Source organism: Blennius ocellaris (assembly GCF_963422515.1).
Source record: "Blennius ocellaris genome assembly, chromosome: 11".
Classification (NCBI taxonomy): domain Eukaryota; kingdom Metazoa; phylum Chordata; class Actinopteri; order Blenniiformes; family Blenniidae; genus Blennius; species Blennius ocellaris.
Window position 1 is genome coordinate 9,700,890 of NC_137660.1, and position 11,068 is coordinate 9,711,957.

General features: G+C 42.0%; 1 protein-coding gene across 3 annotated transcripts; it reads left to right on the top strand.

Annotated features, from left to right (window-relative positions):
* Positions 1-7,191: 7,191 nt before the first annotated feature.
* On the top strand, positions 7,192-11,060 carry LOC308137050 (mannose-binding protein C-like). Of its 3 annotated transcripts, none has more exons than XM_080505611.1 (5): positions 7,192-7,293; positions 7,506-7,851; positions 8,002-8,061; positions 8,338-8,400; positions 8,921-11,060. In XM_080505611.1, exons 1-5 carry the CDS (start codon positions 7,219-7,221, stop codon positions 9,301-9,303), a joined length of 927 nt encoding a protein of 308 aa, XP_080361737.1. In that variant the 5' UTR covers positions 7,192-7,218; the 3' UTR covers positions 9,304-11,060. The 3 variants fall into 3 exon arrangements, with proteins under 3 accessions (XP_080361737.1, XP_080361739.1, XP_080361738.1); XM_080505613.1 differs by having other exon boundaries at positions 7,198-7,293; positions 7,501-7,851; XM_080505612.1 differs by having other exon boundaries at positions 7,242-7,402; positions 7,501-7,851.
* Positions 11,061-11,068: the final 8 nt, after the last annotated feature.

Consider the following 11,068-nt stretch of genomic DNA (forward strand, 5'->3'; position numbering starts at 1 on the left):
AGAGAGGGAGAGGGAGGGAAAAGAGAGGAAGGAGAGAGAGAGAGAGAGAGAGAGAGAGAGAGAGAGAGAGAGATGGTACTCTCCTGCCAGTTGGTGAGGTCATATGAACAGCCACGAATATCAAAGCAGAAGTACAAAATTGATCATGGATTGTCATGGGAAGACTTTTTCCAACCTATTTACAGGTTCTTGATTTCATTGGTGATGGTAATCAAAAAATACAATCAAATTCCAATGCTTTAAAAGATATGCAGGCCATTTAAAACGACTTCAGTCATTATCATGTGTCACACATTTTTCTCAATAAAAAGATACAGGAAGAAGTTATTTACTTGTATTTACTGGTTTCAAATTGTAACGGAAACCTTCGATTCATTTTTTAGCAACTTTTTTTTGTAGTTTTAGGTCTCGTTTTTAGCCTCAATTGAATTAAAAAAAACAATTTTTTTTTGGAATCCACAGCCACTTAGTTACTTTATTAGCTACCAAAGATGAAAAGAACCTAGTAACTTGGAAAATGTACTGTCATGTCTCAAACAGGATTATGTCTGTGAGACGTGACTGCGTTCGGTTCAACTGAAGTTACATCAGTTTGGTTTGTCGAAGATCCTCTAAAATATTGATGGTAGCTATTCTTGAAAAACAAATCTATTAATGACAAAAAAGCTGTAAAAATAAATACATCCCTCAACCCACAGACAACAGGCAGACAGCTAATGCTAATGGGAAACCTATTACATCTACATCTTAACATCTTTCATCATGGAGGACTGAATTAATTCAAGATGAATGGATTACTTTTCCCTGCTGCGAAACTGGAGTTTACTGAAAAAGTAACCATTAAGAAAGCAGTTTCATTTCAAGATTGACAGACAGTCGCTTTACCCCTGATTTCACCGATGACAAAAGTTCCCACTTTACACTTTTCTTCAAAAATAACTGATTGCCTTTACTTGAGCGCCACTTGTCGAAGTGGTGGCGTGACGGAAAGGCGTTAACTTTACGACATTCCCGCCGCCGCCGGAAAAGGTTGAAAAGCATCATCAGGCGTGTGTGCATTTGTTTGGACGCATGCCTGCTTGGGGTTGCATACAGTGGGCACTGTGTACGTCCAGTTTAAAGTTAAACATGCTAATGTTGGCCTGAGGTTGAGGAAAGGTGTGTCTCCCCCCTGCGCCACCCACCAAACCCTATTCAGAGGTTTAAATACCGGCTGTGTGCTCGCTGACGCACGCTCACCTTCCACGTCTTCAAAGCAGAACATATTAACAGCTGATTTGCTCTCATTTTGGACTTATTTGCCAGTTCTGTGTTTGTCCAGCAGCTGCACACAGTTGAAATGGAAACATCAGGTTTGCTCACCATCATTCATGTCAGTCAGCTGGAGCCGGTCTATGAAAGAGCGACACAGAAATGTCGCTGCCTCGAAATATCCCGTTTATTGCTTCATGTTGGAAGCTATATTTTCGCACGTTTGCTTGCTTGGAGTTAATGTTTAAAACCAGCTACTTTTTTCTTTCCCACCCACTCCGGGTTTCCAAAATTAGCGGCTCACTTCTGCTTAAAGCTGGGCGATTTTTTGGGAAAACTCAGGCTTGTCTTGTTCCGGCCGTTTCGATTGGAAAACGACAAACGGCGAGTGACTAAAGTTGGTGCCCACGGCTCCAAGTAACACAAAGGAAACCACACCTCACGTGTGCGTAACAAGGAAGGTTTGCTCCTTCAGTAATTCACGGAACATTCACCTAATAACCACAGAGTGGCTCACATTTTCTGCCACTCACCGTCTCCAACAGAGACTTAATGGGTGAGTAGAAATGTGTTTCTCTTCAAATAACGTCAGAGAACACTTTAGTGAGTCCAACCGCTAAATGTACGTCAAGAAAAACAACAAAAAAAAGCAAAAGTCTTTTTCAATTCAGATGAGTTTAGAACCATAAACTGTGACATTCATTGTGACCAAAACGCATTAACGTTGACCCTTGAAGGGCATTCAGGGTCTCCAAGGCTGGCCCAAACCCAGAAACATCTGGATGTGTAGTTCTACAGCGTATCAGCACAGCTGTGATTCAATCATTGGAAATAAATAGAACCGTAAAACACAAGAGTTACACTAAAGCCACTTATCTCTTTAATCATCTGCTATGTACGCCAACAAGTTTTTTAAATTTCTAAACCATTTCCACATCGAGTGGTGACGGTGTCCTCGAGGCGATAGCAGGGGAGCCTGCGACCGGAGGGTGGAGGTTCAAATCCCAGCGAGGGGCAGAGGAAAGACTCTCTGTTAAACTTGGCCCAGTTGGTGATCACAGTCAGCAAGTACCCAAAACCATACGTGACTATAAACTCTCCTGAGATAAAATCAGTTGGCACAACACCTGTGAGACGACTCGCTCACATCATTTCAAGACTCCTGCATGTTATCAGTTTACGTTTTATTTACAATCTCAACATCTTGAAAAGTAACTACTGCTGTGATTTGAAGTAGCGGAGAAAAAAAAAGAAAGCGATCTCAGTGTTTGCGCTTGTGTCCCGAGGGTGGATTGACATCACCGATAATCCATTCCTCCTGAATGACCGACTGTTTTCTGGGCGATTTACCCTCGACACCAACCGCTGGCTTTCTTTGACGTAGAAGCGTGTTTGCTCTGTGCAGCCAGTTTGTTTGTTTCTCCTCCCGTGTCACGGAGAAGGTCGACACACGACACAGGCGGCATCTCTGTGACCTCATGAGGTTAAATCGAAACTAAATGTTTCGTTTTTACAACACTTGTGACCATTCCTCTGTGGAGCATTTGGACGCTTTCAAAAGTGCTTCACCCGTCTGTTCTTGTTGAATTGGCACACATAGAACTTCCACGGTTTATAATATCCTGGACATTCAATAATTGGAAGATTTGCACCCATATATCAAAGACTGTCGAACACGTCTGTAGTTATATTGAAGAACTGCAAGACATTGAAAATTATCCTGAAAAAAAGAGGCAAGGTCCTCACTCATCCCACAGTTTTTGATCATTTTCGAGCCACAACATTAAAATGAATCCAGACATTTTAGCTGAGAAATACATAAATTTTTTTTTCTGCAGTTAAAAACTATTATAGAGTGAATCGGTGCTAAATAGAAGCTGAGGTATGAGTCGGCTTTTGTATTTGCTCTGTGGCAATAATAAAAAAAAAAAAAGCAGCATGTTATTGCATCACTATGTGTCGAATATGTCGGCTTTATGTGTTCGTGTAACTCCAGTAACTCAAGGAGTCTGTAGAAACAGACAGGTTGTGTATTTTAACAGTCTGGGCCATAAAGAGAATAGGCGTGCATGGATGTGGTGTCGAGTGGACTCACAAAATGAATAATGTTACATTTCAAACTGCGTGTTCGATGAATGTCCCGTTTGTTCTCATAAAAGAAGGTTTTGTTGAAATCGTTTTAAATGAACTTGAGGACGTGAGTCACGTCCACCTAAATTTGCTCTTGTGTGTGTGGTCTTGCACGTTTATCTGTGTGTCTTTGTCGACACGTTGGAAACGATTGCTTGCGGTCGGCCAGTTTCACTTCATTTGCAGTCCCTGTGAGTGCAGACTTGATTTGCAAGCCGAGGCATTGCACAGGCCCAGAGTCCACCTGAAAGACCTCTCAGAGCGGAGCAGGGAGGTCAGCACAGAGACGCTTGTGTTTCCTCTCCACCTCGTCTCAAAAAGATCCAAATATGAGCGGCCGCATTGCTGGAAACGAGCTGGAATATTGCTGACACAGAGTTTTTTTTTTTTTTTTTTCTGATGGGATCAACCGAAACCAGACTGAGGCTTTTTCTTGAGGGTGACAAATTTCAAGCTTGGGAGGAAAAAGTGCTGAGGTGTCTGTTTGATTCGATGGAGTTTCTGTTTGCTTGCACACACACACACACACACACGCGCACGCGCACGCACACGCACATGCACACACACGCACACACACACACACGCACACACACACACGCACACACACATGCACCCTCCTTACAAACGATTACATATTTGGACTTTTCTGTCAATTGTTAAGTCAGCCTGACAAATAAATGTTTTTCTTTCACAGCTCCATTAGCAGCTTGTCCTCTTGTCTAATAAGAGTAATGTTGATTGAATCTTTTTTTTTTTTTTTTTTATAATGGTACTTATAATAAACATACTATTAAATGAAAGCAGCCTCATTTGAACTGCATCTCAATGTTTTTGATGCAAGAATCAACGATGAACAATTGAAACTTGTTTCGGTGAACGGATCAATAAATAGACTTAAATGTGCCAATGCAACAAAGTCATATCTATTACAGTAACTACAACATTTCAGAGGAAATCCTGAGTGTACCCGCCACCTGCTGGCGAGTATACCCTCCATACTGCCACTGCTTAGTAATTTAAAATAGTAATAGCTCTATCATTGTGTGTGTGTCTGAGAGAGAGAGAGAGAGAGAGAGAGAGAGAGAGAGAGAGAGAGAGAGAGAGAGAGAGAGAGAGAGAGGATAATAAGCTCTAAGGTAGTGTATCGATAAGGCAAAGTTGTATTTAGCACATGAGGATGAACACCTGATACTAACTCTTGGCATCCCTGCTCACAGCTACACAATTATCACTGAGGACACCAAAGACGACAGTTACTTTGTTGAGCCACTTTCCACACACTATTGATGTGTGTGGATCTTCGGTACAATCTCGTAAACTGAGAGGAACTGTCTAAGCTGCATTAAGACATAATATGCTACATATGATTAAAATCAATAATCTGTTTGATTGATTTTTTTCTGGACAGATTGTAGACTTAGACCAAATATAAGCACAACAGCTGAATTACAAATAAACTTTTGAGCGTCATCATACACAGAAGATGAACCCTGCTGCTGATTTATTGATCTTTCCTCAAATTCCATCATCATCATCTCTATTGATTTTGTCATTATGAACTGTAAGGTTGCCGACCAGGGTTGACAGGGGCCTATTTGTAAATGAACACTTTTCACACAGACCTTTATTTTCCTATCTAGGAAAGTGATTATAAGTCTGTAAATTAAGATACTTTCATAAATATGCATGCATGTGCAATCTGTCACCTTTAAATGAATTAACTACTGGGATTTCCAAATGGTAATTGCCACTGATGTCAGGTCTGAATCTTCATTTTTGGAAATTGAGTCACTGGCCACAGAGGAGGGTTCCACACGGTTACACAACTATTTGATTCCATTGCTGTTAAACGCAATGTCTTATGCCCTCCACAGGTTGATAATTACTGAATGAATCAAAAGATAAACATAAAATGTGTTGAATTCTGGAATTACAAATCCATACAAGCCAAATTTAAACAGGCTCAAATGAGTAAACCAGTTGAGCTTTTGATCAAAATCTCTCCAGCGAGAGACAGAATCTTATACTTCCTCATCCAATAGTCACCTCATGGTTTCTCAGAGCTGGAGGCGTGCATATGAAATGAAGTGAGGACATGGACTTTAATAAACTGAAGTGAAAATGACGGCTGTAATTGAGCATCAATACGTCATTGTCGTCTATACAGCCAGTATGTAGTTTGGTGTGAATGCACATACAGACCCACACACTCATAGGGTACACAACCGCCTCATTTACAACAGCAAATATCCTATATTAGAATATATGACTTTATAAATGTCAGTGGTCCGCAGATCAGCGCTCCTGCCATGAAGTGACTCCTCAGCTTATATTGAGCTGAATTACTTCAGCTGGGTGAAACGCTGTGAGTCAGCCCACACAGAAAGAGACAAATAGATAAGATAAGATAAGACAGAGCAGGGGGTTTCCAAGTGTGACAGGGTGTGTGTGTGTGTGTGTGTGTGTGTGTGTGTGTGTGTGTGTGTGTGTGTGTGTGTGTGTGTGTGTGTGTGTGTGTGTGTGTGTGTGTGTGTGTGTGTGTGTGTGTGTGTGTGACCACCCAGTGAGGCTTGAACCACACACTGTCTCACACTGCTTGGTCAGTCTGGCAAGAAGAGTGTCGGGATTCAGTCAACTGAAACTGCATAAGACACTAATTATTCTCTCCATCAGGAGGCTTCCAGTCGACCAGTCAACTGTGACTCAGAGAGGTGCAATCGAAAAGGACCCGGTCTTCATTATTACACAATTGAGTATACTCTTAAAGTATCGCGACTTACTTGAGAATTTATTTTTCTGATGACATTTAAGTTTTACTTCCTACATTTCACCAGTGCACCATCAACTCGTCCACGTGGTTTCCGGACATCTTGTCCTGAGCTAATTGTTTCAGCATTATTGATTTGAAGGATTTCAAAGCATATCTGAAGCATTTGGAAGGATTATTAAGTCTATTTGACACAAAAATAAGAAACATATTTCATAGAGTTAAGGTGAGATCTGAGGTGTGAGCCCCATGACACTCTACTAAATATATGTGGACATATACTTGACATGTGAAAAATACCAAAAAACATCAATTAGAAATAACAACATGTTAAAGTACATTGTACAGGAGTTCTTTTCTCAAAACAATTCTGAAATGTCATCCATGGACGTGTTGTCCACAGAGGGCGCCGTCCGTGGACGAGTTGTCCTACCATCCATTTCAACACAAGGGGTAGTACTTATAAAAACACAGTAAAACCAATAGTAATGTTGCAAAAAAGAGCTATTCGATTAATTCATAAAGTTGGGTTTTTGGACCACACAAATGCATTATTTAAAAAAATCAAAGATCATGAATTTAGTGACATTGTTGAGTTCCAAACAGATGTTATCTATAGCAAGTTGCAGATTGTTACCAAGCCAAATACAAGGAAGGTTCCAAGATCGTACTGGTCGGTATGAAATACGTGAGGAATTAATCTTTAGCACTCAGAAACATAAACAACCCTGAAAAGCTTTAGCCCGAGAGTTCATGGTGTACAATTGTGGAATAAATTGGAGACAGCGTTGAAACAATGCCCAAACATCAACCTGTTCAAATATAAATACAAACAAAAGACTTTTGAAATATACAGAGAGGAAGAAATGTATTAGGGGGATAAGTAGGATCAACTTATATCTGCATGTGTGTGTGTGTGTGTGTTGTAAGTTTGGTCCGTGTTGATATAGTCGTAGTAGTAACAGTGGTGGTTGAAAAGAGGGAGGGACTTTAATTCAAACCATCTTTTTTCCTCAGTAATCTCTGGAGGGTTTGCATCTGTTGTTTACTGAGAACTGATCCAGAGACTCATGAGTGACTTTTACCAAAAAGCTCAGTCATTTTTCCGAGGAAGCAGCAGAAGTACGACACACTGCGTTTATACGGTGAGATCTTTCTCCTTGTCTTATTTGACACAGCTCGAGCACAAAACTTCATAACGTCAATTTGTTGTGAAACGAGGTTGAGCTGAGGACATTTCTCGTTGTCTGGGAGGTGAGTTAAGGTCTTTTGGGTATTTTTTGTGTTGACCGACTCTGAACCAGCAGTTGTGAAGGGTGAAAGCTTTCTTCCTGAAAACGCCTTTTTTTCAGATCAGAAGATGCTGCTTTCATTCGGGATCCTCTGCATGGCGGTTTCTATCGGCTGCAGTCTTTCTGACGATACCCAATATGTGCCATCTGGTATCGTTGGATCATGTGATCCAGATTGTCAAACTGGACCAGCTGGACCAGCTGGACCACCTGGAATACCTGGACCACCTGGAAGACCTGGATTCTCTGGAATACCTGGACGACCTGGACCACCTGGAGGAAGAGGAGAATCTGGACCAATTGGGCTAACTGGACAACGTGGAGTAGTTGGAGCACCTGGAGAACCTGGAGAACCTGGAGCACCTGGAGCACCTGGAAGACATGGTCTTGATGGCCGTCCAGGACAGAAAGGTCAAACATGTCTAAATGATGAACTTCACCACGGCAGGAGTGCTTCAGCAGACATTATTCCTGAGAAAACCTGAAGTGTCTTCAAAGACTGTGTTGTTGACAGTTTGCGGCAGACCTTTATCACGTTTGTCTGTTTTGCTTGTCTTCCAGGCGATGCGGGACTGCACGGACGTCCTGGAGAGCCGGGCCAACGTGCCGTGTGCAAAGAAGGTCATTTAAACCCGACGAGACAAAGATCCAATGCGATCCAATATGACAAATTTGCCTTTTGATCATTTCAGTTGCTTCTCTTCCTCTTCATATGTATTTAAACGGCTTCAAATGACTTTCATGCTTTGTTATCCCTTCATCCGCAAATGCATTCTTAGAAACACTTCAAATATTCAATCTCATTGAAATCATCTTTCATAGAGGCTGCAGATTTGTACTTGTGCCATTCAGATCATTGCAACATTTGCAAACTAAATCAACTTCTTTTTTATGCAGGAGATGACGGCTCCTCTTGCGACACCGAAGTCGCACTGCGAAGGCTCAATAGGCTGGAGCGGGGTAAGTGTTGGACGGCATATGGCATTTAATTGTACCTCAAAAAAAAAAAAAAAGATTTTGTTATTTTTAGAAGTGTTATTCATACATAACCTCAAACATGACTGTTGAAATAAATAAAGTTGGGGCATTTTGAATAGGCAACATATTCATGGAATGTCAAAATTCCAAGTATGTTGCTGTCCTATGTATGAACCAGGTTGATATTTTTCAATTAGAAAATGACTTATATGTCACCGTCACTTCATCTTTCACCCACCTGGAATTTCAGACGCTTGTCTAAATGGTGGACAAACATGTATATTTTCACTTCTTAAAAAAAAAAGAAAAAAAATCCCAAATACTTGTAAATGTGTGCTCTTCCAGTGAATTTCTTTAATCTTCTGGCGCTCCTTGTCATTTGTGCTGGTTGAAATGTGGATTTGACTCTGTGCTGTCACTGCCCTATGCAGTGACTATAACAACAACTCATATATTAATTGGCCTTATTTCCTGTCGTGCTGTTTGTTTTCCCCTTTAACAGCTATAAACTATGACTTCGTCCGAAAAGTTGGCCCGAAATACTTTGTGTCCCACAAGGAGTGGAGCTCTTTCTCCGCTGCCGTCCAGTTCTGCACACAACAAGCTCTCCAGCTGGCTTTGCCTCAGAGCGAGGAGGAGAACGACGCTCTGACTCAAGTGTTTGGGGACGTTTACAGAGCGGCTTGGATCAACGTCCACAACAACAAAGCAGAGGGGAATTTCAAGGTTGACATGCGTGGCAGACCCCTGACCTTTACCAAATGGGCAGAGGGGCAGCCGGATGCCTCCATACAGGGCACAGGCTGCACCATGCTGACAGAAAACGGCCTCTGGCGAGTGACACGTGAATGTTTCCTCAACGCTTTCGTCATCTGTCAGTTTTAGATGCACGGCAATGCGTCTTGGAGGCGAAGATATTCACACGTTATTTTTTGGGGTTTTCTTTTTCATCGATGTAATCATTGCCCCGCATTATCAATCACTCCCGTATAATCAATGGGCAATATATTCACACTTTGCGAGTAGGGATAGGAATTGAAAAAAGAGTTCTTGTGAAGAACCGTCTCCCGGTGGTCCAACTCCTTGGAATCGTTTGCAAATTTGGCGAATCGATAAAGAACCAAATCATTAAGCAGAATCGAATATGGAATCAGAATCGTAAAAAATCATATTAAATCCCAAACCTATTAACAAATGAGCTCTTAATATTTGTTTGTATCTTAACTACTGGATGATATTCTTATTGTTGCATGACAAGCATCATACATGAATAAAGACAAAAGAGTGGTGTGTTGTGAATGCATATGCCATAATAAAATGATTAAAACTCAGAAAAGATTAATCGATTTTCTGATGAAATGTATGGTATTTCCATTGTAATTGATGTAGTATTGCTCGGATATATATGCAGTATAGGCTTTATAACAAGAAGGTCTTGGCTTCAAATACCAGCCATGGTCTTTCTGTGTGGAGTTTGCATGTTCTCCAAAAAAGTCAGTCAAATGGAATTATAAGGTTTTACTAAATGAAGAGTTCTCTCTTGATACATATGATTTATGCAATTTACTGAGTCAACTTCTAAAACAACAAGAAAATCTTTCACACAGGCTGTTATTTTGGAGGTCATGGTCACAAAGTTGACACCGAAAATGTTTTAATATTTTGCTAAATGAAATACGACATCTTATGCTTCAGCCTCATTTTACTGTAGGTGACCACATGTAAAGTGATTTTAACGTAACAGTTTTCATTCCATTGCACCTACAAGTATGTGTGCTGAAGTTAACAAGTTCACCAACTGCCTCCTCAAGTCTGTTTTGGAAATTCTGCACTTTCAGTCCAGTCCAAATTCAAAAATAAAACCAGTGAACAGAAAAAGAGGTTGAAGCTTTCGGCAACTACTCACTAAAGCGTTACTACCCAGGTGGCTGGAGTTTGGCAGCCCTTTGCATTTTTCAGCCGCAGGTTACGAGACAGCGAACGCAAGTATAGTGTTTTTGACCGTGAGTTGTTGGCGTTATATCTGGCAACTCGTCATTTCCGTTTCCTTTTGGAGGGCCGTTCATTCACAGCTTATGTGGATCACAAACCGTTGACCTTTGCGATGTCTCAGAGGGCGGAGCCCTGATCTGCTCGCCAGCAGCGCCGTTTGGCATCCATCTCCGAGTTTACGACCGATATTCGGCTTGTGGCTGGTGAGGCGGATTGTGTCGCTGTTTGCCCGTCTCGAGTGCTTGTGTGTCCCGTGCATCTGGGGGAATTTTTGCCTGTGAATTCTGCGCCGCGACCCCGGTCAGACGTCGGTCCATTTTCCTCCAGCGGTTTTTTGGCTCCGGGTCCCGTTCACCACTGTTTTCCATGGTCGTTTGTTCCGGCGGAGCTCAATTCGGCCCGTCTTGTGTTCGTGCGACATGACGCTCACCGCTCGCCCTTACAACCCCCATATGATGGCTGATGAGGTCACGTGTCCGGCCCAGGTTCCCCGTCGTGGTCGCCCTCCTTCAAGACCCCCAGTGATTTCTCCTCCTCATGGACGCCCTGCTCGCCGAGTTTCGTCCGCGGTTTCGCATGAGGGACAACGCAGCCGTTATGACCGACCGTTAAAGCCTCCCGTGAGGTACTGACTGGTTTCCCAGATTTGCCTTCTGGG